At 41.7% G+C, this 24,519-nt stretch overlaps 2 protein-coding genes across 3 annotated transcripts in view; one reads left to right on the forward strand and one right to left on the reverse strand.

Moving 5' to 3' along the window:
* Nucleotides 1-1,164: 1,164 nt before the first annotated feature.
* Nucleotides 1,165-24,519, reverse strand: part of APOM (apolipoprotein M) — a 38,830-nt gene continuing 15,475 nt past the window's right edge. Inside the window, exons 3-7 of one of the 2 annotated variants that reach the window (XM_087923327.1) lie at nt 23,182-23,255; nt 18,111-18,209; nt 17,796-17,894; nt 15,053-15,086; nt 1,165-1,247 (exon numbers count right to left, since the gene is read on the reverse strand). In XM_087923327.1, coding sequence (XP_087779453.1) covers nt 15,061-15,086; nt 17,796-17,894; nt 18,111-18,209; nt 23,182-23,255 — 298 coding nt within the window. In that variant the 3' untranslated portion in view covers nt 1,165-1,247; nt 15,053-15,060. Of the gene's footprint in view, nt 1,248-9,437; nt 9,550-15,052; nt 15,087-17,795; nt 17,895-18,110; nt 18,210-23,181; nt 23,256-24,519 lie in introns of those variants that run through there. The other variant, XM_026720086.2, reaches the window with a different exon arrangement.
* C2H6orf47 (chromosome 2 C6orf47 homolog) lies at nt 2,943-8,200 on the forward strand. The gene has a single exon (XM_026720084.2). It carries the CDS (start codon nt 3,070-3,072, stop codon nt 3,706-3,708), a length of 639 nt encoding a protein of 212 aa, XP_026575869.2. The 5' UTR covers nt 2,943-3,069; the 3' UTR covers nt 3,709-8,200.

Consider the following 24,519-nt stretch of genomic DNA (forward strand, 5'->3'; position numbering starts at 1 on the left):
GGAACACAAGGCCTGCGTCGCTTGCATTGTGAGGAAAGATAGTGAGGAGAGTGGGGGGGAACTTGCCCCGCTCACCCCACACGTCTGGCCTGGCCACTGGGCTGCTTCTTTCCGCTTCTTTCTTCTGCTTTTGACTGCATACAAGGAAAGCATCAAAAGTCTTTCTTTCTCTCCCCCAAACTCCATCAGAAATGAGTCTTTGGGACCCTACAAGGCATCCTGCTCCAAGAGGCTGCACTGGCAAAGACTCATTTCTGGCAGAGTTTAGGGGAGAGAAAGAAAGACTTCTGCTTGCACGAAGACTTGCACGAAGCCAAAAGTCTCTTTCTCTCTCTCTCCCCCTGAGAACGGAGCTGGAGACGGTATCCTGCGATCCCAAATAAAGAATGATTGATTGGTAGGAAAACAGGGTGGGGAATTTTCCTGCAGACTTTTTTGGGGATTTTCCCCGGGTCTCTGGTCCATGGGATTTAAAATTATAAGTTTGGTGGTCCCTGAGGTCAAAAAGGTTGGCGACCCCTGACCTATACAATCTCAGATAAATGACTGTCCAGTCTCTTCTTAAAAACCTCCAATGATGGGGCACCCACGATTTCTGAAGGCAAGCTGTTCCACTGGTTAATTGTTCTCACTGTTAGAAAGTTTTTCCTTAATTCCAGATTGCTTCTCTCCTTGATTAGTTTTCATCCATTGTTTCTTTTCCTGCCCTCTGGTGCTTTGGAGAATAATTTGATCCCCCCTTTTCTTTGTGGCAGCCCCTCAAGTACTGGAATATTGCTATCATGTCACCCCCTAATTCTTCTTTTCTTTTGACTAGCTAGACCCAAAATCTGCAGCCATTCTTCATATGGTTTAGTCTCCAGGCCTTTGATCGTCTTAGTTGGTCTTCTCTGAACCTTTTTTCCAAACTTAAAAGATCCCAAGATTCTGGGTTGAGGAATTCTGGGAATTGAAATCCACAGAAACTTAAAGAAGCCCTGGCTTAGAGATACTGCTTTCATGATTATCTTTTCATGCATTCTCCTCCTCCTTCACCACCACCACCAAATTAGAGGTAGTTCCTTTGTTTCTCTTAGGGCAAAGTCTATTTATCTCAGTGGGAGTTACTTCTGAGTAATGATGAGCACTCAAAATTTCACAAGCAGATCTTATATAGTTGCTACACTTTGGGAATGGCAGTTCTTGCATTTTGAGGATTGAAGAGATGGTTTGGGCAATCCTGTGATGTCACAGCAAGACAGATATGCCTAAGATTAAAAAAAAACAGGTTTCAACTTGATGATTTCTTATGCTGTGAGAATATTCCTTTGTGCTGCCAATCTGTAGCTCTCTAGGTTCATTTCATAGTTTGAGTTCGCGCTATTAAAAAAAAGTTGTTCTGTCCCAAATTCAGCCTTTTATTTATAGGGAAGAAAGATTTTGCAGACATAAAACAACAATTTTGGAACATCTTAGGAGTGGTGCTAAATTCCCACATGTGGCTAAATTAGGATTATTAAACTATAATTTCTTGAGCAACTCATAGCAGCCAAATCTGCTTCTAATGCTAAATCAGAATAGATGGATTTACAGCTGTTAAATCAAAATCAAGGCATCACATTGGGATTCATTGGGAATGAAGGAGAGCAAATATGCAAAAACAGCAAATCAAGATGTAGGTTAAGTTGTGAATATATTAAGAGGCAGAAAAAAGACAGGAAGACAGATTCTTAATTCCAGATTTAGCTTAATCTCTGCTTTTTCCATAAAGTGAAAATGTAATTTGGTTCATTTTTGGGAGGGTAGGGGGAGAAGAATAAATGTGGGAATATTTGAACCCCTTCCCCCACTCCCAATGTTTCCATTACTCAGAGATTAGGCTAAATAATTAGAGAATTACAAGCTGTCCCTTTTTCTCAGTGCATTCAGAAATTCAACTCATAACTTGCATTCTCTAACACATCTCAAGGAACACTAGATAAAACGGAAAACTGACTGAGTAAATTAGATAGAAAAGAGTTGATATGGGATGAGTGAAAATGTATAGGTTGATTTTCAAGATACAAAATAATATAAACTATATTTGCCCTTACATCAAACTTTTTGGAGTAAGTCATTATTATTCCTATTGTTCCAGACACAAAGTAAAATAATAGGTCACAGTAATTGAAGTAAATGTCTATATTTTCACTATCTTCAGAGAACCAGTTGTGCCCACTTATCCTATCACTTTTAAAATGACAAAAAGCCATTTAAGGCTTTCTCTTACATGTTTCTTATATGGTTCTCAACCTTGGCAGACTTAAAGATGGGTGGATGTCAACTCCCAGAATTCCGTAGCTAGTATGGGCTGGTAGTGGAATTCTGGGAGTTGAAGTCCACCCAATTTTCAAGTTGTGTCAAGATTGAGAAATAGTGATTTAGTCCTTGCCACATCCCAACTCTTCATCCCTTGCTTGTTCTCGTTTAGGCAATTAGTTCATCAATTTAAAACCGCCGCCTTCATTTTAGAAGGAGGGAAAGTCCCACTTTTGACTGGAATTAGCATGGAGTGATATTTTGGAGTGCCTAAATGCCTTTTCCTATTGAAGCAACAATATGTTTTGTTTTGTTTTTTTTGGGGGGGGGGGTTGGTGGTAAAAATACAGAGGAGAAATTCCCACCTCCTCTTTTATCCAGTTTGTCCATAATGCTAGAAGTAGTTGTATGATGTGGTAATCAGTTCTACTTGCTCTTAAGTAAAGTGCCATCCATCATCTCTATTTTCCTGAACAGAGAAAATTATATTCCCGATAGCCAACGTCCGGAAGAACCGTAAACCTGGATGACCTTAATTTATGGAGAAGCTCAATTGTGGTTTACTTGAAGAATGAGTCAGCAACTTCAGGATTTGAAACACTACTAATCAAGCTGAAAGCAGACGCAGAGAAACCCACCAAGTTAATCAGCATTCTTTGCAGTGGGAATCCTTTCCTGGAATTTTTTTTAGCCCAACTGACTTTTAATCTTCCTTTTCCACATTGCTGGTAAAATAGACATCCTGGGCTGGAGGCCTTCTTTGGAGGTAACCAGGATTTTATTCCCTGTGCAATGTTCTTAAACAGAGCCAAGTCGTGGCTCCCTAGACTGTCCTGGTGGAGAGGAAAGCAGGACTTCAACCAGGAGGAGCATTTGAAGGAAAAACCAGAGGTTTCAGTGAAATGCACGGGACCTCCCAAGGCAAGATGGTGGAGTGGCCACCGGCTTTTGGAAATTATTGGATGGGGCCAAGGCTCAGCGGCTGGAGGGCACTCACTGTTTGCTGGGATACCTCAACATGTTGCTCCTCACAAGCCATCGGTGGAGTCTCCAGAACATTTCCAGATTTGCTTCAACTTCACCCGACACCTCTTTGATCTGTGTGTGGTGACTCTGCTCTGTGCATCCTCCCCGGCTTTCCGGTTGGTTATGGATATCCTGGGATTTGGAGGACCTGTGAAGGTTTGGCTCCATGGCTTGGCCTGTTTCTTGGTCAGCGCCTATGGGATGTACTTGGTTCTTTGGTTGGTCCAAGAGTATCTGTTGCAATTTGCCTGTCTCTATGGGTTTTTACAAACCTTGGTTTTGTGGGTCAGCATCCGTGCTCGATCGTCAGAGTCTCCAGAGGACAAACAAGCTGACGGACTCGATACAGATAGAGAAGGGGAGCAGTCTGCGGCCAACGGATGTAAGCAAGAATCGCCACTATGAGGAGGAAGATTGCGTGGACAATCTTGGGACTGAAGCCCAAGAGATTGACTGAAGTGGGCCCTGGAGGGTCAACAGGAGAAACTTTTATCTTGTATTTAGGATGGCTGGACAGAAATTGGGAGAAGATAAAGGTAACGAGGAGAAACACTATTCCTTAAAACGAGTAATGATTCAAAAATAAGCACTACATCCGTAGAACTTTCCCATAGAAATTGTTTTAAATTCCAGTTCCCAGTGGCAGCAAGGAGAGAAGCTTAACGGATGGGATGTGTAATCCATCCAGGATTATCATCACCTAGTGGGGCTTAGCCAAAAATCACAGAAGAGGTGTGAGATTCATCTAACTTAAAGTCATAAACTAATCTGAGCCTGGTTTGGGAGTTATGGCTACCTCTAGAGGATTCTGGGAACTGTAGTTTTTGAGGGGAAGGGGAGACAAATTATTAAATCCCTTTTTGGGCTTCTTGATGGGAGTAATCTTTACCTCTGGTTTGAGCCTGTAGTGCCCAGGTAAGATATATTTTCAGAAGAAAGCAAATAACATCCAAAATATAGCCAATTCTTGCATATTTATAAGGGCCTACGATTTTTCCCTCCTTTGGCATCTTATTGCTTTCTGGGTGACAGTGACCTGGTGAAGACCATCAAGAACAGGCAGCTGAAAATAAAGAGTGCATGTTCCTAAAGTTATGGTCTAGCCCAGGGAGGTCTTCAAACATGGTAATTGTGGACTTCAACTCCCAGAATTCCATGGTTGGCTGAGGAATTCTGGGAGTTGGTTCACAAGTCTTAATGTTGCCCAGTTTGGAGACATCCCTGGGCTAGCCAATAAGCAACAAAAAGTTGTCTTTTAAAATAGGTTGGATGGTCTAAAAATAATGGCTCATTTAAAAGCCTAGAGAAGAGTCAGTAGTTGAATTTTCTGGAGATAAAAATCCAATGTACCCAAGAATCTACCTTCTTCTGCCAGAAATGGGGAGTAGAAGATTGAGAAGTAGACATCTGAAAGGCAGGTGGCTTTAGTGCAATTGGCAAGAAGGGTAGAAGTTTCACAGGGGTCCTAATCTGTGGGTGACAGGGAATCCCAGGAAGATTAAATATCTTTGCAGAAAACCAGCAGAAATAGAAACCCTGAATTCATTCCTGAGCTGGACCTATTGCTGCTTTTTATCTGGGCCAAGTTGGCCATCCCCAGCTAATTCTAGTAGAATTGTTGATGGGTGGGGACAGACGTTTGAAATAATACTTCGATTCTTCCACCCCATTCCTCAGGGAGAAGCAGTTCTGAGCCTACAGTTTCAATATCCCCAATTGCCCGGGGCTCCCCTTTTCACCAGCAACCAGATTTTTTTACCCAGTTTTGAGAAACTCTGGCTCTTCTCATTTTCTTGACTCCTTTCTCATTCTTCGGCAATATTTAGATCACCGAACCAGGGTCCGCACCCCCTTATGGAAAAAGAGCTGTTCTGAGCCAAAGACTCCGGTGGCTTGGTTTTATATTTTCCATGCGGACATATGCAGAATCGGTGATTCACGTGTGTATTTCCCTTTCCGCGGTCTCACTGAGCATACAGAAGGGTGAATGGCAGCTGTCTCCAGGATAACACAGGTCCATCACTGATATGTTTTTGTAATGTGATTTGTTTTTAATTTCTTGAATTGCCTAAGCAAGTCACTCCCGCATAGGTCATCAACTATCATGCACAGGTTGTCCTTAGAAGCAAGAAGAATAGAAAGTAGATGTTGGACAGCACAGGAGGTAGAAGCCAACAGAGAAGTTAGGGGGCTGGTAGGAAAATCTAAATATAGGGTTGTTGCTGGGTTGTTGTTTTTTTTTGAGGAAGAATGGTGAGGAAGCTGATTCTGGTAAGACGTTTCCCAATTAGATTCCTAATTGCAGAAGTTTGTTAAGGTTGGCATGTTTCACTTTCTTTGAAATGTTCTGCAACACAAAACCCTCCTAGATATTTATGATTGTAATCTCCATGGGATCTGAAGTCCAAAAGGAATCCAGATGGAGGGCATTTGGTCCACTGCTCTTGATCCAGATTCTAGCACAAAGTCCACGCCGTCGTCTAAAACTGGAGTCTTCCAAACTTGGCAACTTTAAGACTTTGTGAACCTCAACTCCCAGAATTCTCCAGCCAACATGACTGGCTGAGGACTTCCAGGAATTGAAGTCCACAAGTCTTAAAAGTTCCCAAAAGTTTGGCAACTCTTGACCTAGAACAAGGATGTGTAATCGGTGGGCTGCCAGGTGATGATAAACTACAATTCTCAGCTTTTTCCAGCATGGCTTAAATTACCTGGCAAGGGTGGAGGGTTATCCAGTTTCAACATTTCTCTCCTATCAGCAAACCATCCCATGAGAAGGTTCAGCTTGGCCTACTGCAAATCCCTTTTATGATACATGATGTGTCACTTCCACAGGCCCGGATGCTATGAAGTCGTTACTCAAATGAGCTTGTCATTTAAGCAATGCTCATACATTCGTTTTCCTAGAGGCATCTACCCCCATTTCCTTCTGCCCATGGAATCCAGCCTTTCTCAGTGTAGCCCTTCTATTGTCCTATTCAACATTCCTGGAGGACATAGGCTGAGGAAACCTGGGGGATATTATGGTATTTCAAATGCAGTGATGCCCCATACAGTGTGCGTGGCGGCTGACAGAATGCCATTTCCAAACTAAATTTGGCACGCAAGAGCTGGGAGAGGGAAGAAGGCCTCACGACACGTCAGCGAACCTTGGGAAAAGACATGTAAGCAAACCCTCTTTCCAGGCTGTGAGGCTTTGGCAGCTGACTGCTCCCATGGGTTGCCAGAACAGTCGTATCCGTAGCGCCGCTGGTGCCTTGCCTTTAGATGACTCATTTTTTATTTTTATTTTTTTTAAAATCCCTTTTGCAATACTGTGCAATACAAAAGAGCCTTTCAACTTCTCCCTCTTTTCTTTTTCTCCACAATGCACATCTGGAGTGCAGGGCAGCCACTCAACCAGCACATCTTCGCTCCTTTCCCAAATAGCAAAACTCGTGACTGAAGTTTGGGTGGAGCTTGTAGCTTCAATGAAGACTAGAGGGGCTTTTACAACCCTAGGGCAAAAATCACCAGCATCTTCCTTCCTCTTCTCCTGAGTGCAGAGATTTGTCCTCCCAGCCCCAGCCAAGCCCCCTCCAAAATTAAGAGAACTACAAATTCCATCAACTCCCATTCACGTGCTGATGGCTGGAATGAGGCCAGGGGCCTCCAAACTTGGTAACTTTAAGACTTGTGAACCTCAACTTCCAGAATTCCTCTATGCTATGTTGACTGAGGGATTTTTGGAGTTAAAGTCCACAAGTTTTAAAGTTGCCATCTTTGGAGACCCCTGGTCTAGTCCAAAGGCTAGAAGGAAGGAAGAGAATTAAGATGTATCTTAAGAGCTCGGTGGCTTTTAGTAATCTTTTTTTTTTTTTTTTAGTAACCTCTTTCCTTTGGGCTGGGAAAAACCTCCCCCCTCAGCCCCCCCCCAATTTTTTTAAAAAGAAGAAAGCAGCCCAAGACCATCTCTTCTTGAGAGGCATTTGAAATTTGTACTTTTCTTCCCCTCAAGCAGCAGAATTAATTCCTCCCCAAAAAAAAACCCTTAAAAAGAAACTGGAACTTGTTTTTCCTTCCTTTCTGATTCTCTCTGACATGTGTCCTAACTTCACACCCGTAGAAGGAAATTACAAGATTATTTTCTATCTTGATTATTCTCTCTGTACATAGATTTTTTTTAAGAAAAAAAACTTTCTTTATAGGCTTTAGAAGTATTGACATGGGAAAACGATGACATCCTCATTCTTTGCCAAACTCCCAAGTACATTTTTTTTTTAATTTATATAAGTAACACCTCCAAAACTGCATGTGTTGAAGGTGTTATGAATTTACTGTGACATGCCAGGCATTAGCCAATAGGTACTGTGACGTTCACACCAAAACATGCCATTTTACCAGATCTCTTGTACAGTATTGTTACGTTCCCCATTGGTGGGCTAGTAGGGTTATACACATATACAGTCCTGGATCATTTATTAGGAAAACTGTGAAAAAGCATTTGCCAATTGTGGATGTGCAAAAGGAGGAAATAACACGTGATAAAAAATGATTTTTCCCTTTCCTTCAATTGTGCCACCTCTTTACACACTGAGAGCTGAACCACAGTATACCTCTTCCTGGTTCCTAATGTTATTTTGCACCAATCTAGGCATTCTCTATAGCCTTTTTGAGGGAGAACATTACTGTCTATGGGGTATGGGATAAATGGCTTTTTTTGGAAGAAATGTTTGACAAATAGGGGGAAAAAATTGCATGGGATAAGGATATATGGTCGAGAGAGGTACATGAACTAACCTGCGTATGTTCCAAGCTCTGTTTGTCATTAAATGCTACTGTTCTGGTTATTTTTCCAGTACGTTCAATATATATATATATATATGTGTATATTTCAATAAAAGGAAAATTTCAATGAGTACAGTAGCTTATATCTAATTAGAGCCAGACGAATTGATTATATCTACCGTATTTACAGCCAGATGAACTTCGTGCAGCTAGTCCTCATGATCGTTTGGAAAAAGGCTTTGGCACACGGCCAGCTTAAACCGTCTTTCCAATATGTCTGAATAGGAGTTCCAGCAGCCAAGGTCTTTGATATACCATGAACGGTTGCAGGAACTGGGCCTGGCTAGTCTAGTGAAGAGAAGGACCAGGGAAGACATGATAGCAGTCTTCCAATATTTGAGGGGCCGCCACAGAGAGGATCAAGCTATTTTCCAAAGCATCTGAAGGCCAGACAAGGATTAATAGATGGAAATTGAAGAAGGAGAGATTCAACCTGGAAATAAGGAGAAACTTTCTGACAGTGAGAACAATCAACCAATGGAACAACTTTGCCTTCGGAAGTTGTGGGAGCTTCATCACTGGAAGCTTTCAAGAAGGGACTGGACAGCCATGTGTCAGAAATGATGTATGGTCTCCTGCTTGGGCAGGGGTTGGACTAGATGACCTACAAGGTCCCTTCCAATTCTGTTAATCTGTTTATTCTTTTCTGTGACATTTAAAGAAATACTTAAAATGCTTAAATGCTTCTTTTGAGATGATTGAAGAATTGGAGAAATGCAGTGGAGAGGGTTAAGCTGTTATCTGTACATTCCTCTAAGATGAGCGGATTAATCACCTCATGCTGGAATTTGCAAATACCGCGTTTCTTCAAATGTCATCTCCTTGACCCCTGCCTCAGATCAGTTTTCCTGGGTCCAAATGTGTTTCAGACCTCGACATTATAGAAGTAGTCCTTGACTTACGACCACAATTGAGTCCAAAATTTCTGTTGCTAAGCGAGACATTTGTTCAGTGAGTTTTGCCCCATTTTACATCCTTTCTTGCCACAGTTGTTAAGTGAATCACTGTATTAAGTGAGTAACAAGGTTGTTAAGGGAATCTGGCTTCCCCATTGACTTTGCTTGTCAGAAGGTCGCAAAAGCGGATCATCTCACCCCAGGGCACTGCAATGGTCACAAATATGAGGCAGTTGCCAAGCATCTAAATTTGGATCATGTGACCACTGAGGATGCTGTAACAGTTGTAAGTGCGAAAAACGGTCCTAAGTCACTTTATTCAGTCCCATTGTAACTTTGAACGATCAGTAAGTCAAGGTCTACCTATCGTTTCACGGGCATGCTTTGTTTTTAAATAAGGAAGAGCAAGTGTTTTCTCATTAGAAAATACATTTTATTTAAAACTACAAGCAATTGCTTCTCCAAATAGATGAGGCAAGTTATCTTCAAGCGGTGATTCATTCCTGCTGAGCTGGATTTGAAGCTGATGGGAGAAAAAGAACAACAATAAAAAAAATAAAAGAAGACGTCAGGATGGTGATGTGGAGAACTGAAAAGAGTTTTTAAGTGATAGAGACATCGCGGTGTGTCCGTGTGTGTGTGTGAGAGAGAGAGAGAGAGAAGGAGGGAGTGAGAGAGACTGTGTGTCAGTTTGGCCTAGTGGTTAAACCACCAGGCTACATATTCATTATACTTTATACTTTTTATCGTCACATTTGCAATTTAATCGCATATTCTTATTTCATTATTCCAAAAGTTCCATCTTAATTCTAATAATTCAAAAAGATTTCCCCTTTAATTACTAATTTGAAGGTACCACCCCTTTATCTTATACATCATTTAGTTAATAAATTATGAAGACATGAGAACTATTTAAAATAAAAAGAAATAAGAAAGGAATAGAAAATAAATAAAACAAATTTGAGGAATATAAGAATTTTTGAGAAAATTTACAGAAAATATGAAATGTAATGTTATGATATGAAATCAAATGTGAAAGATGAATATGTAACCAAGGTCATGTTTGTATGGAAATGTGAAAACCTGGAACCATGCTGTTCACTACAAGAGATGTTTTTGAAATATAAAAAATAAAAAACTTTTTACACACAAAAAAAGGCACCAGGCTACAAAGCGGAAAATCGTGAGTTCTAGTCCCGCCTTAGCCATGAAAGCCAGCTGGGTGACCTTGGGCGAGTCACCCAGCCCACCTCACCTCACAGGGTTGTTGTGGGGAAAATAACAGGTCCCGTAGGAAGGGTTGGGAGAATGTAGGAAAGTTTCACCACCTTGGGTTATTTGTAAAAATAATAAAGGAGCGATATAAATGAGTAAAATAAAATAAATAAAATACCCTATTTCCCCATGTATAAGCCACCCCTTTTTTCCAAAATTTTCAAGCCCAAAAAGTAGGGGGGTGGCATATACAAAGCAGGTACACTTTTTATACGTGAAAAATGCATAAAATAATAAAGTAGGAATAAACTGGTTTTCCAGCAGTATGCTATACTTTTTTGTAAAAATTGTACGTGATGATACGATTATGAGTGCGAGTACGCGATAGAAATGCATACTCTAGGCATCGGCCTGAATGCTTCGTTCCTACTCTCGTTCCGATGCGTAGATTGCTAGCGTCGCCCGCACCGCTTTTGGCGTCATGACCGAAGTTGTAGATCTAGACGTCAAATTTTGTTTCTTTGTAAATTTTCTTTCTTCATAACTTGTTTCTCTAATAAAATATTTTTTTCAAAACTTCACAGTCCAAAAATTGGGGGGGTGGCTTATACAAAGGGGGTGCTTATACATGGGGAAATACGGTAGTCAAAATGGCAACTGGGACTGCATGATCAGGAGCAGGGTTTCAAGCCTTGATTTGTTTGTTTATTTTTATCCTGCCTTTATTTTTTTATAAATAATTCAAGGTGGCAAACCTACCTTACGCTCCTTTCTCCTTGTATTTTCCTCATAGCAAAAAACCTTGTGAGGTGGGTTGCCCCCATATCCCTAGAATTGTCAAGCAGCCCAAGCTTGGAGTCACTGGGTTTGCTCAGATGTTTATTTTTCCTCTGTCTTCCTTTTATATTCACTACCCTTGTTTCTATCAGCACCTTGGCAGAGCGTTCGATGCCCTTGGATTACAAAATTGACTGTAGATACAATCAAATCTCATTATACAATCAGAAGTTTGGTGGGTTATACAGATCGATTATGAAGAAGCCACAATTAACAAGAATGTCAGCATGAAGAGGCAACAAGAATGAAGGCATGAAGAGGCACAAAGCTGGCTAGTTTAAGGGGAGGGAGACCTGAAAGTAAACATTCACATGTGCAGAAGATAGGGTACAAGAATAAAAGAATAGGCCTTTTATCTCTGGTTAATGTGTATACAGATAATCATCCACTTATGACCATGACTCCAGAATTACGATCAGAAGTCATGTTGCTTGTTAAGCAGATCACCGTGTGAGTGAATCCAACTTTACAACATTTCGGGTGACCGTTGTTAATGTCATGGTCATTAAGCAAAACCATTATAGCCCATGGGTGGATTTATTTACGGTAGATTTTGCCAGAAATCAGAAGTAAATGCCAGAAAGCTGCAAAAAATGTCAAAAAATGAGGTGGCTACATAAATTTGAATAATAAAATAAAAAATGGTTCTTCCTTCTTTTATTCCTTGTGCCACATTTCAGTCCCTTTCCCAGGGACCCGTTTCTCCTAGTTTTATGTCTACAGTGTGGAAGAAAATGCTTACTTCATCATGTAAGTGTTGCAAACCATGACTGAGGTAAGTAAATCTACCGTATTAGAAACCATGGCTTGTTTCACCATGCTGGGGCTATGCCATTCAAACTAGGTCAACATGTGTAAAGCATTCTAGAACCCCAAGTTCAGAATTGTGTACATTCTGCAAATAGAACCAAATACAGAAATATAGTCAACTCATATTCAGTATCTAGGAACACCTTTTAGAAATACATTCACTTACACAGGTAGTCCTCGGCTTATAGCAGTTCATTTAGTGACTGCTCGAAGTTACAATGTCAATGAAAAAAGTGACTAATGACCGTTTTTCACTCATTGCAACATCATGGTCATGTGGTCAAAAATTTGGATGGTTGGTAATTGGTTGTTATTGATGACAGTTGCAGTGTCCCGGGATCATGTTCAGGGGTTGGGCTGCTGGAGGTTCACGGGTTCAGGAGAGCCCCTAGCTAAGATTCTGTGCAGTTCAGAGAACCCCCAAATCCCACTCCTGGCTGGCCCCGCCCCCCCTCCTCTCCCCTCCCAGGAGTCCCCATGTGGCTCCTTTTGGATGCAAGTAAGCGCAGGGTGTGCACAGAGGCTCAGGGAGGGCGATGAACGGGCCTCCCAGAAGTTCGGGAAGGCTGGAAATGGGCCCATTTCTGGCCTCCAGAGCCCAGGAAGGCTGTTTTCATCCTGGAGAATCAAAGAAAGCTGCTGGAGCCTGGGGAGGGCAAAAAAGCCTCCCCCCCCCAGCCGTGGTGCAGGAGGCTGACTAGGCCACGCCTACCATTGCCACGTCCACCCAGCAACCAGGCAGAGACCCCTTTGCTAAAATTCTTGAAGCCCACCCCTGGTCATGTGATTTTTCAAGCCCGAAATTGACATAAGTGTAGCCATTTTAGTTAGGATTAGTATCAGGGGTGGGATTCTACCAGTTTGCACCTATTAGCCAGAACCGGTTGTTAACTTTCTAAGCAGTTCGGTGAACCGGTTGTTTGAAGAAATTGCTGGCCTAATCCTGTAAGGAAGGCAGGAAGGAAACATTCTGGAGTTGCTTATAGAAACTGCCTCTCCGTTACACCTTATTACATTCTTGGCAGGACTAGACTTCCTGTCTCAGGAACGTCTCTGGGGTGTTTTTCCCCTCCTTTGCTGGTACTTTGCTTGTGTGGAGTGACCATTCAAAGTTACAATGGCACTGAAAAAAGTGACCATTTTTCACACTTATAACTGTTGCAGCATCCCCACAGTCATGAGAGGCCAGGCGAGGAGATGCGTGCCGCGATGTGAGTGATATTGAGTTGGCCACGCCCAGCGAATAACATGACCACCAAGCCACGCTCACCAACTTAGCCATGCCCACAGAACCTTTTGTTAAAAAATTTGAATCCCACCCCTGCTTAGTATATATTCCGTTTCTTACTTTCTCTACGGCAGTCATGGGAGGAAGGGTTTCGGGCTCACCACATTCCTAAGGGGGGAGGAGTGGAGATAAAGAGTGTTTTGGCTAGGTGATTCTTCTTCCCGTGGGAAAAAGCAAAAATGACCTGTCTGTGCTTAGGCCCCTTGAGGTGGAGATTTATGACATCATGCAACTTCTATCGGAGAATGTGACTTTGCGGGGTTGCTTCTAACTTGTAATATTTTGGGGGTAATTCCGGGTTGTGTCAGATCTGGAATTACCATGGGCTTTGCCAATTTGATGCTTTCCTAAATAAAATAATTTGTTTTGGAAGATGGACTTTCGGTTTTTCTTTTAAAATGGATTTCATCACTGATTTCAACCTGATGGGGATTCCCTTTTGTGGTCTGACAAGCAAAGTCAACGGGGAAGCCAGATTCCCTTAACCAACCTTGTTACTAAGTTAACAACTTCAGTGATTCACTTAACGGCTGTGGTAAGAAAGGTCGTAAAATAGGACAAAATTCCCAAAATACTTTTGGGCTCAATTGTGGTTGTAGCTCAAGGACTACCTGTATAATATGCAAATGTACAGTTTTTTTGCATGGTTTGCTTAATTATTTCCGATAAAGAAGAGAATGGCCACTAATCACTTTCTCCCAACTAGTTTTTGAGATCTTGCCAATCTCTGCCATGCATGCTCAGGACCCGGCTTTGCGGTCTTAAGGGCTAGAAACCTGCTTTCAAAACAAACCAGGCTATAAGAATTGGCAGATTTCCTAGGCTTCCGCAGTTTGCCAGTCAACACCAAGAAGGTTCACCTTGCCTGTGCCTCCCCTGTGCATTGCATCTATTCTAGAGCAGCCTTTTTCAGTCCTTTGAGGATTCACGTGCTTGCCAGAAAATGGCTTTTCTTGATGCAGGACTATTGAAAAAGGTGCTTTATTTTCTTATGTCGTCATCTTTAATTCTCTTTTTTAAAAAAAATTATTATTATCCAGGACTATAGGCTCTGAAAGTTGGGAGTGGCTAGAGCCAGACATAAATTTTCCTATTTCTCTGTCTGGGATCTCATCAATCTTCATTCATTCAGGCAATACAGTCTTTTGTGTGTGTACAGTTCACTGTGCTTCTTCCCCGCCCAAAGGTACAGGATGTATCACTGGGCTCAAATACAACATGCCATCTTGTCCTGGGGAGTTTTCTAATATGTGCAAAGACTTAACGTGAGATTAATTGTACATGAAAATATGATGCTAAACAGAGCGTTCACCTTACTCCCATCGCATACCGTATTTTTCTCTTTGTGCCAGTGCCTTTCTCTCTCATTCTGCTCCATCTGCCTTATCTCTCTCTCTCTCTCTCTCTCTCTCTCTCTCTCTCTCCTCCCTCCCTCCCTCTCTCTCTCTCTCTCTCCAATCATTTATCTCTTCCCCTATCCCCTTTTGCTGGAATAATTTGTAAACATTTTTTTTAATTAACTAAATGCAAAAATGAAAATATGCAAAATGATCAAACAAGGTGAAAGAAAGAAAGAAAACCTCAAGCTGCATAAAATCAAGCTGAGAGCGGAAGAAAGGATACTTGTGGTAAATTTGCAAGATGAAGCCACAAATCAGATGGATAGTAGAATGGGTCCTTGGTGCTCTCTGAGCTAGGTAATTTTCTTGCAGACGTTTTATTACCCAAAGTAGGTAATATCATCAGTGGTGATGATCTTACCTAGTTTGGGTAATTAAACATCTGCATGAAGATCAGTGAACTCAAAGGATTCCTCATTTCAACCCTGAGCTACGAATTGGATAGTAGAGTGTGGTATAGAGTAGATTTCTCTTACCAAAGAGGTCAGGTTTGCTGGAATTCACAGGCATCTAAGGCAAAGGACAGAAAGAAATGGTTACTACAGTATTACACGGAAGCCTGCCTGCCTGCCTGCCTGCCTTCCTTCCTTCCTTCCTTCCTTCCTTCCTTCCTTCCTTCCTTCCTTCCTTCCTTCCTCCCTCCCTCCCTCCCTGATAGTTGTGATTCTAACCCCCTTTGGAATCCAGAAGTGTATTTGGAGTAATGAAGTTAATTTTTTTTTCACAAGAGATCAAAACTGTCCATAGTATGCCAAGCTTTTACATATGTATCTCGTTACACACCACGAGTAACTCCTCTTTAACAAATGATAACTACTTCTGGGATTTAGTCTTTGGGGCCAAAGGATGGAATTTAAGGTGGTGCTAAACCATCTGTGCAGAATTGGAGGAAAGCATTATGGCGTCAGATGTGGAAAATATCTTCATGGTAAAAAATGAACAGCTGCCCTTGCTGTATTACATGAGATCAAAAATACGTTTTCAATGCATTGTAAGATTCCTTGTTGTTTTTGGCACAACCATGAGGAGTTGGGGTTATTGTTTTCAGAAGGGGTCAAAGCCATCAAAGCCACCATCAACACCTGGATCCAGAGGTGGTATTCAGGAGGTCCTGACCACTTCTGGAGAACCGGTAGTGGAAGTTTTGAGTAGTTCAGAGAACTGGCAAATACCACCTCTGACTGGCCCCACCCCCATCTATTCTCTGCCTCCCGAGTCCCAGCTGATTGGCTGGGTCTTCTTTGGTTGCCCTGCACAGGAGAACGGAGCTGGAAACCAGGTTAGTGGGGTGGGGAGGGAATGGGGATTTTGCAGTATCCTTCCCCTGCCAAGCCATGCCCACAGAACCGGTAGTAAAAAATTTTGAATCCCATCACTGTGGCTGGATCTTTTTAGCGTCCCGACCAGGCCAGTCACAGATGGGAACCTTTGAACACCTTATATCTTCTGGCTACCCTTTACACATCGTGCTGAATGTACCATTTGAATTCCCCTGAATATGTCCAAGGTAACACGATTTGGATTATTGTGGGCCCTCAAAATGGTGCTCTTGTTCTATTAGGGAAGACCCCCTGAAATTAGCCAATTTGGGAAGTGGTCAGAGAACAGGGGTGTCAAACTCAAGACCCACGGGCTGTATCCGGCCCTCAGGGTGCTTAAATTTGGCCCACAGGTCCAGCCTAAAAATAGCAAAGGACTGGCCCATGGTGCCTCTGGCAGCTGAAATCTGGCCTGGGTGGCGTGTGTGGCCCCCCCCGTGTCCCGTTTTCAGCCTGGATGGCCTCCTGCAGCACCCTGGTGGCCAAAATGTGGCGCAGGGGCCCCCTGCATCTTGTTTCGGCTGGCAGGTTGCCTCAGGAGGCTTCCGTCCCGTCTCTCTCTCTCTCTCTCTCTCTTCTCCCGTGGAGAAGTATAATGCTGATCTTGCCCTCCAGATCAGTTTGACCCTCCTGTCCTAGAAGATCAGTTAGATTAACTTAGAAAAGGACGACACAATCATCATTGTTGGAAAGAGGGAAAGCACTTGCCCCGAGAACATGAAATGATTGTCTTCCAGCACAAGCAAGTACTTCTAAATGATGGGGAAGCAGCTACACATCTTAAAATCTTGAAATGGCACTCTTGCAAAATGGCTGCCTTGGTGGATACAATATAGCCAGTAACAAATCAGACATTTAATCGAAATCCTCTAACTCCCCAAGATGCTAAACTTGAGAAACTCTTCTCCAAAGAGTCAGAAGAAGCGAAGCACAGCCAGGTTGACAATAAGTGATGGGATGCAAAAGAAAAGAAATAGCAGGATGTCTACGCTGTCACTTTGGACCTAAGAGACTGGCTAACCATTTGTCTGAAATGGTATATAGGGGTCTCCTGTTTGATCAGTGGGTTGGGCTAGAAGACCTCCAAGGTCTCTTCCAACTCTATTGTTTTATATTCTGTGCTTCCTTAGGTCCCATCTTACTTTTCTCTCTTTCACATGGAAGTCTAGGCTTCAGTTCTCTCCCCATTGTGGACTTTTTGTAGGATCTATGTGAGTCCTACCACCACTATTGTGAATAAAGATAATGCTAGAGATTGGCACCGGACCCTGTCATATGGCAGTTTCTTTCCTGCAAGTGCCAGGATTGGTTCCATTGGTTGCAACTGGAATTGATCAGACAGCTTGTTGGCCAAGCGTGACATCATAGGCTGAAGGAGAGGGACTGGCCAAAAGCCACTCAGCCAGCTTTCATGACTAAGATAGAACTAGAATTCTCAATCTCCTGGTTTCTAGCCTGATATTTTAACCGGCTAGACCAGGGGTCGGCAACCTTAAACACTCAAAGAGCCACAAAGGCCCTAACCGGAAGCCCCCATTCAATTCTGAAGCCAACCGGAAGTCCGGTTCCCCTACCATAGAGTCTCTTCCTAGCGCGCCATCTTTTTTCCTCTACTTGCCCTACCAGAAAGCCCTATCAATTGTGGAGCCGACCGGCGACAGGAAGCCACAGCAGAGGGATGAAAGAGCCACATGTGGCTCCAGAGCCACGGAGTGCTGATCCCTGGTCTAGACCAAACTCACTCTCCTTAAGTTGAACTTTTATCTTCATTAAATTGATGCCAAGTCAGGGAACCTTCTGGGAGTCAAAGGAATTGTGTTCCAGTGTTGCCGTCTGCCAGGATACAGTGCTAATGCTTGCAGTGGACAAGCTGCTAGTCCACAGAGAGGCTCTTATCTACCTTGAGTTCTGGGTATAAGGAGGAATTCGTTCATCTCAAGGCAGGAAGCTTTGTTCCAGAAATCAGCGAGGCAGTGTTCTTCCGGATGGAGGATCCGGGCTGGAGAGAGAGAAGGAAAAAGCAATTCAAAATCAAGAAGGAATCTGGATCTCAACCTACGGATTGGGAAATCTATTTTCTCAGCAAAAATGAGAATTGTGGTGAATATCTCTGGTTGGAAGTACATCACGAGGCTGGAGAGGGCTGCCCTGCCTTAATTCTTAAGGGAAAAAAATATACTGGATTTAGGGATCAGAGCAAAAGGACCTTACTTACAGTAGAAAAGGATCCTTTGATAATCTTGATCTGTCTCCTGGACAATGATGGTGTTGGGACACTTGGCGGAGAACAATTCTGTCCTCATGTGAGGCCGGCCTGTTGCAGGAAATCCAGAGGTTAAAAAAAGAGAAAGAGAAAGAAGGTGGGCATACATATTCAGGGAGAACAAGTCTGCACATCGAAGCACTTGACTTGTGTGCCTTCAGTAGATGAGTGAGGGAATCACCCCTCTCAATGTTTTTTTCATGTAAAAACACATCTCTGCAGGTAGAAAGCTAGTCTTATCAGGGGATTGGAGACTAAAACATATGAAGAACGGTTGCAGGAACTGGGCTTGGCTAGTCTAGTGAAGAGAAGGACCAGGGGAGATATGATAGCAGTCTTCCAATATTTAAGGAGCTGCCACAGGGAGGAAGGAGTCAAGCTATTTTCCAAAGCACCCTAAGGCCAGACAAGGAATAATGGATGGAAACTGAACAAGGAGAGATTCAACCTGGAAATAAGGAGAAACTTTCTAACAGGGAGAACAATCAACCCATGGAACAGCTTTGCCTTTGGAAGTTGTGGGAGTGCCATCACTTGAGACCTTCAAGAAGAGATTGGACTGCCATTTGTCAGAAATGGTGTAGGGTCTCCTGCTTGGGCAGGGGGTTGGACTAGATGACCTGTAAGTTCCCTTCCAACTCTGATTATCTGAAAAAGGGGCATGCTCTTATTTTAATATATGGAATTCACACATAAACAGTATCAACTACCAAAGGAGAATCTATAAGGAAATGCAGAGATGAATTCAAGTATGCATTAATATCCAGAAGCTCAAATCCAGTTCGTTGTTTAACAAAGCTGATGGAGAAAACAGAAGAATACAGTTCAGGTCGTCCTCCGACTTAACAACAGTTCGTTTAGTGACCGACTGAAGTTACCACAGCACTGAAAAAAAGTGACTTATGACCGCAATTCACACTTACGACCGTTGCAGCATCTCCATGGTCACGTGATCAAAATTCAAATGCTTGGCAAATGACTCGTATTTATGACGGTTGCAATGTCCAGAGATTATGTGATCCACTTTTGTGATCTTTTGTGATCTTAACATCTAGAGTGATTCATTTAACAACTGGGGCACGAAAGGTCATAAAATGCGTCAAAACTCACTGAACAATGGTCTCACTTAGCAGCAGTCATTTTTGGGGTCAATTGTGGTTGTAAGTCGAGGACTACCTTGTACATAAATCTGACGCATGTAAAATGATTTATTTGGGAAAACATTTAGATTAAAAACATAGCAATAGTGATAAAGTCAAAAAAGGGAATATTATTCATATTTTAATGCAGAAAATTTTGAAAATGCAGAGAAGATGAAACAAGATTTTTTTTCCTTCTGGGTATAATGGAGAAAGACCTGGAGAAAAAAATTGGAAATTTGTTACTATATATGTTGACAGCAGCAAGACTATTGTATGCACAAAAATGGAAGGACACTTTGATTCCTAACATGGACGAATGGTTGCTGAAGTTGGCTAAAATGGCAAAATCGACTATTTTGATTTAAAAAAAAAGAATATAAGTACGTTTATTTCCACATGGAGTTTCTGGACTTTGTGCTTGAAGTGGGAAAGAATGAAACTTTGATTTTGGCTTTTACTGATTAGATCGATAGATCTTTACAGAAATGGGTGGTTCATATTATTATGAAAAAGCAAAAAGTCGTGATTTGATATTAATGCCTTATTTTACTGCAACAGAGAGAGTCGGAAGTCAATATTTCCTTTTCTTTTTATCTTATCCTCCCTCACTTCTCTTTCCCCCTCTTTCTCCCCAGTGCTTTCTTATTTACTTTCATATTTTGTATCTTATTTTATTTTATAATCCAATAAAAATGTTAAACTTTAAAAAAAAACTGCAACAGCTGTGAGCAAGTAGTATTACACCTTTTTACTCTTCCAGAATAATATCAATGAGGTAAAAATAAGTATGAATGACATTGCTTGGCCAATTAAATTGCTATCTTTTCATTCAAAATTTATTTAGGTTGATGCAGGAGTGATAGTTCAGCCAAATATATTGGACTAACAGATGCAGTACCCCATTTTTATAACCTTGGTTGGTTTTCTGGCTTAAAGACATGCATCAAAATGAATCCATAGCTTTGTTATCTTTAAATTAGGCTCCTTTAACAACTATAACAGCAGGTTTTCCCAGATGCTGGAAAAGATTCAGCCTAAGGCGAGGTTCTGTAAGTGCAACTCTGCAGAAATACAAATATTTTTTTAAAAAAATTATATGGTTACCCACAGCTGTTAATACATAGGTGCAGAATAGCTTATAATGCAAACAGCCTGTAGATATTCTGCCTTCAAACACTTGTCAAATCCTTTACTGCTGCAACAGAGATTAAAATAAGGTAGGATGGAAAGTAGATATTTTTTCACTGAGCAAATAAGGAAGTTATAAAAATGCAGGGAGCCCTCAACTTATAACCTGTTTCTTATCAATCGTTCAAAATTATGATGGACACCTCCCCAAAAGGTACTTATGACCCAAACTTGAAGTTCTAACAACCGGGCCCTCCACCCCAGCCCCGTGACTATATTTTGGGGGGGCCTGACAAACAGCCTGTATTTTAAACGGCACCATCCACAGACTCAGGGCCACAATTTACAATATTTCTCCACTTCAAACAATGCCCCACAGCAAACAATGGGTTTGTAAGATCCAAAATGTATTCAAATCATCAAAGTGCCAAAGAGAGACTTAAAAGCAGAGGTTTGGAAAAAGTTAACAGCTTTTATTTTGCAAAAGAACATATCTGGGTGGACAGTTCCACAGCATACAGGCAGCAACACATGCAAGGAACAGCCACACTTGGAAAGAGGATGGTCAATTCCTTATACATTCACATAGTCGATTAGAGCCAATTAAGGTGTCCTCAAAAATATTTCTCTGGTCTTTTAGAGTTGCCAGCAGAAAGGGAGTGGGAGAAGGAGTTCATTCCTTAAATGGTTCATAGATAATTTCTAGGCGACTGAAGCTTCTGGCGTCCAAGATTATTTCTGGAGAGCATGATTGATGACTCTTGGCTATGGATGTGTCCCATTGGAGAATATACATCTAGGTGTGGGGGAAGACCAGGGTCAAGTGTGAAATCAATGATGTGTCTCAGAGCCAGCTACACCGATGTAGCACCGGCATGTTCACTCCTAATAAATCTTCTTTAAACTCTGAGAGATGTGGCTCATGATTTAAATGGGGGTGGATGCTGGAGCCCTGATATAAGGTTTGGTACCCAATCCTGGCCCCCTGGCCCATGCCTTCCTTATCTATAAAGCATTCCTTATAGTCCTGCATGTCCGTATTCTCCTCATCAATCTTAACTCATCCCTGGGTAGCTCTTTATTCTACCCTCCTTATTCTACTGGCCCCAGTGCAGCAAGGAAGAGAGGGGCTGGGTGCTTAGCAACACTAGTCTAAGTGTAGTCAGAGCACCGCCATATTTGCCTGATGTCTGAATCCTGACAAGCAATGACCTACACAGCCTCTTGCTTGAGACATGCACCAGGCACTGGGTTGTACAGGAAAACAAGATAGCAGATTAATAGCAGAAGCATTTCTTACAGAAGCAAAATAGCAAAGGTTAAACTAATTCTTATTGCTGTGTCCCTTCAGGTTTATTTAATGACCATGACCTTTGCTTAACAATCACTGCACACACACACACACACAAACACACAATTGGTAAAAAAGGCATGGTGATGTTAGGAACTACTTAACAACCATTATACCCACTCAATTACCTTCATAAATCGAGGATTGCCCTGTACTAGATTAAATGAAATTGTAAGTGAGCCCTCCAATTCCCACAGATGCCAGCGGGAAATATTAGTGCAGATACACTTATCTGATCAATTTTAGTAAGAAATCAATTGATATCTTTGCCAAAGCCATGAATTCCTATTTACCTTGCCACGCAGTTATTCATGCATCCCAGACGAACACAATACAGAAGCCTGATGATGGCAGATGAGATTCTGCCAAAACATTGCTACAACTTTAAAAGCACAACTATAATAACATGGGAAAATACCCGAACAAAGCTGAATATCATACATGTAAGTACCTGTGAAAACTTAAGAAATATATATATGTGTGTGTGTGTGTGTGTGTGTGTGTGTGTGTGTGTGTGTACGAGTACCTAACATGAAGAATGACACCAGACCCACACCCACGAGGGCCACACAAGATGCTACCACCACACTTCCATGTAGAAAGCAGACTCACACCCACACAGAAGATGAGACACGACCACGGACCAGAAGCCGTACTGCAGCTGCATCACTACTCACTTCAAACCCCTCCGACCCATACATGAAGCAAACTGACACCCACCATGAAGATGCAGCACGACCACGAACTTGAAGCCAAACAGCAGGATCACAGCTCACCAGCTCAAATCCCCCAGCAACTAAGACTAACCTGAGCACAACCAAGCCCCCACCTGAACAGAACACACCCCCAGCCAATCAGAACACAGCCAACCCCATATCCAATCAGAACACAGCCAAACCCCCAACCAATGAGAACACACCCCCACCCAATCAGAACACAGCCAAGCCCCCACCCAATCAAGTCACACCCCCACTAGCAGTTAAAAGGAAGAAGCAGCTGCAAGCTCACATTACTCCGAGAAGCACAAAGCCAAAGACACAAGCCAAGACACACAAGTCTCAAGAATGAGACTTCATCGAAATGTCGCCTAGATACTTCCAATTTTACACGGGAGAAAACCCGAATAACCAAAGATCCACATACAAATACCCATGAAAATCTCAGAAAACAAATATATATATATACATTGTACATGTATATGTATATGTATATATGTTTTCGTAGATTTTCATGGGTACAGGTATGTAGGTCCAGGTGTGTTTGGGTCTTTTCCTGTGTAAGATTACACAGGAAAAGACCTGAACACACCTACACCTACATATATATTTGGGGTTCCTTGCATATATATATGTATATATGTGTATGTATGTATATATATATATATATAAACCTGGAGCCTTACCTTCGGTAGCCAGATCAGCACTTTTTTCTTCAAGCAAATAATTCCACGATTTGGGAACACATTGGCCTGTTTTCCTAGGAAGAACAGAGACAGGGAAAAAATACGGGTGAGTTATAAATGGTGGGAGGAGGACAGACAAGTTTCAAATGTGATTGAAAAGAATCACTGCGACTTGAGAAAGCTGGGGGAAGAAACTCACACATAAAATGCATTTCTTTTTTTTAAATGACTCCTGGATTTCTTTAAAAGTCAGTTGTTCGGTTTAGTTTACTTTATTGTCATTGCACCTCATATGACAAAATCAAACACCATCTTCAGTGCACATCACGACCATGAAAATAAACACAAACACACCTCCTTCACATTCCACACATTGCACCAAAAACCCACATCACTGCACCAACACTGCACTATACAATAGAATTCAAAAGAGCTACTGCCCTGGGATTGTTGTAGGAGAGGGTGCATCTGAGCTTGTGGCAAAGCAAAATGTGTGTGATGGTGATAGGAAATGCAAGGTGAAATTCTAAACTTGACTTTTAAGAATGACAAGATGACAAGAGATTTGGATATACAAGTAGACCTTGACTTACAACAGCTCATTTAGTGACAGTTTGAAATTACAACATCACTGAAAAAAAAGTGACCGATGACCATTTTTCACATTTGTGACCATTGCGGCACCCGCAGTGTCCCAGGTCCCATTTTGCGACCTTCTGACAAGCAAAGTCAATGGCGGAAGCCAGATTTACTTAACGTCCGTACTACAGTAAAGTGATGGTGATGGTGACGGTGGCAAGAAAGATCGTAAAACAGGACAAAGTCACTTAACAAATGTCTCTCTTAGCAACATAAATTTTGGGCTCAGTTGTGGTCATAAGTTGAGGACTACCTATATATGGCAATGTCTGTAAAAATACAATAGGTACTGGGTAAATATACAGGATATTGTATGATATATATATATATATATATATATATATATATATATATATACATATATACATACACACATACATACATACATATACATATACATACATACATACATACATGTCATTCAGTTTTGTTCGGGTATTTGATGATGGCAGATGAGATTCTGCCGAAACGTTGCTACAACTTTAAAAGCACAACTACAATGACTTGGGAAAATACCCGAAAAAAGCTGAATACCATACATGTAAGTACTCGGGAAAACTTAAGAAAACATACATACATACATATACATACATACATACATACATACATACATACATACATATATATATATATATATATATATATATATATATATTCTTAAGTTTTCGTGGGTACTTGCATGTATGGTATTCAGCTTTG

Source organism: Pseudonaja textilis, chromosome 2, assembly GCF_049901715.1.
Source record: "Pseudonaja textilis isolate UNSWEBS1 chromosome 2, rPseTex1.2, whole genome shotgun sequence".
NCBI lineage: Eukaryota > Metazoa > Chordata > Lepidosauria > Squamata > Elapidae > Pseudonaja > Pseudonaja textilis.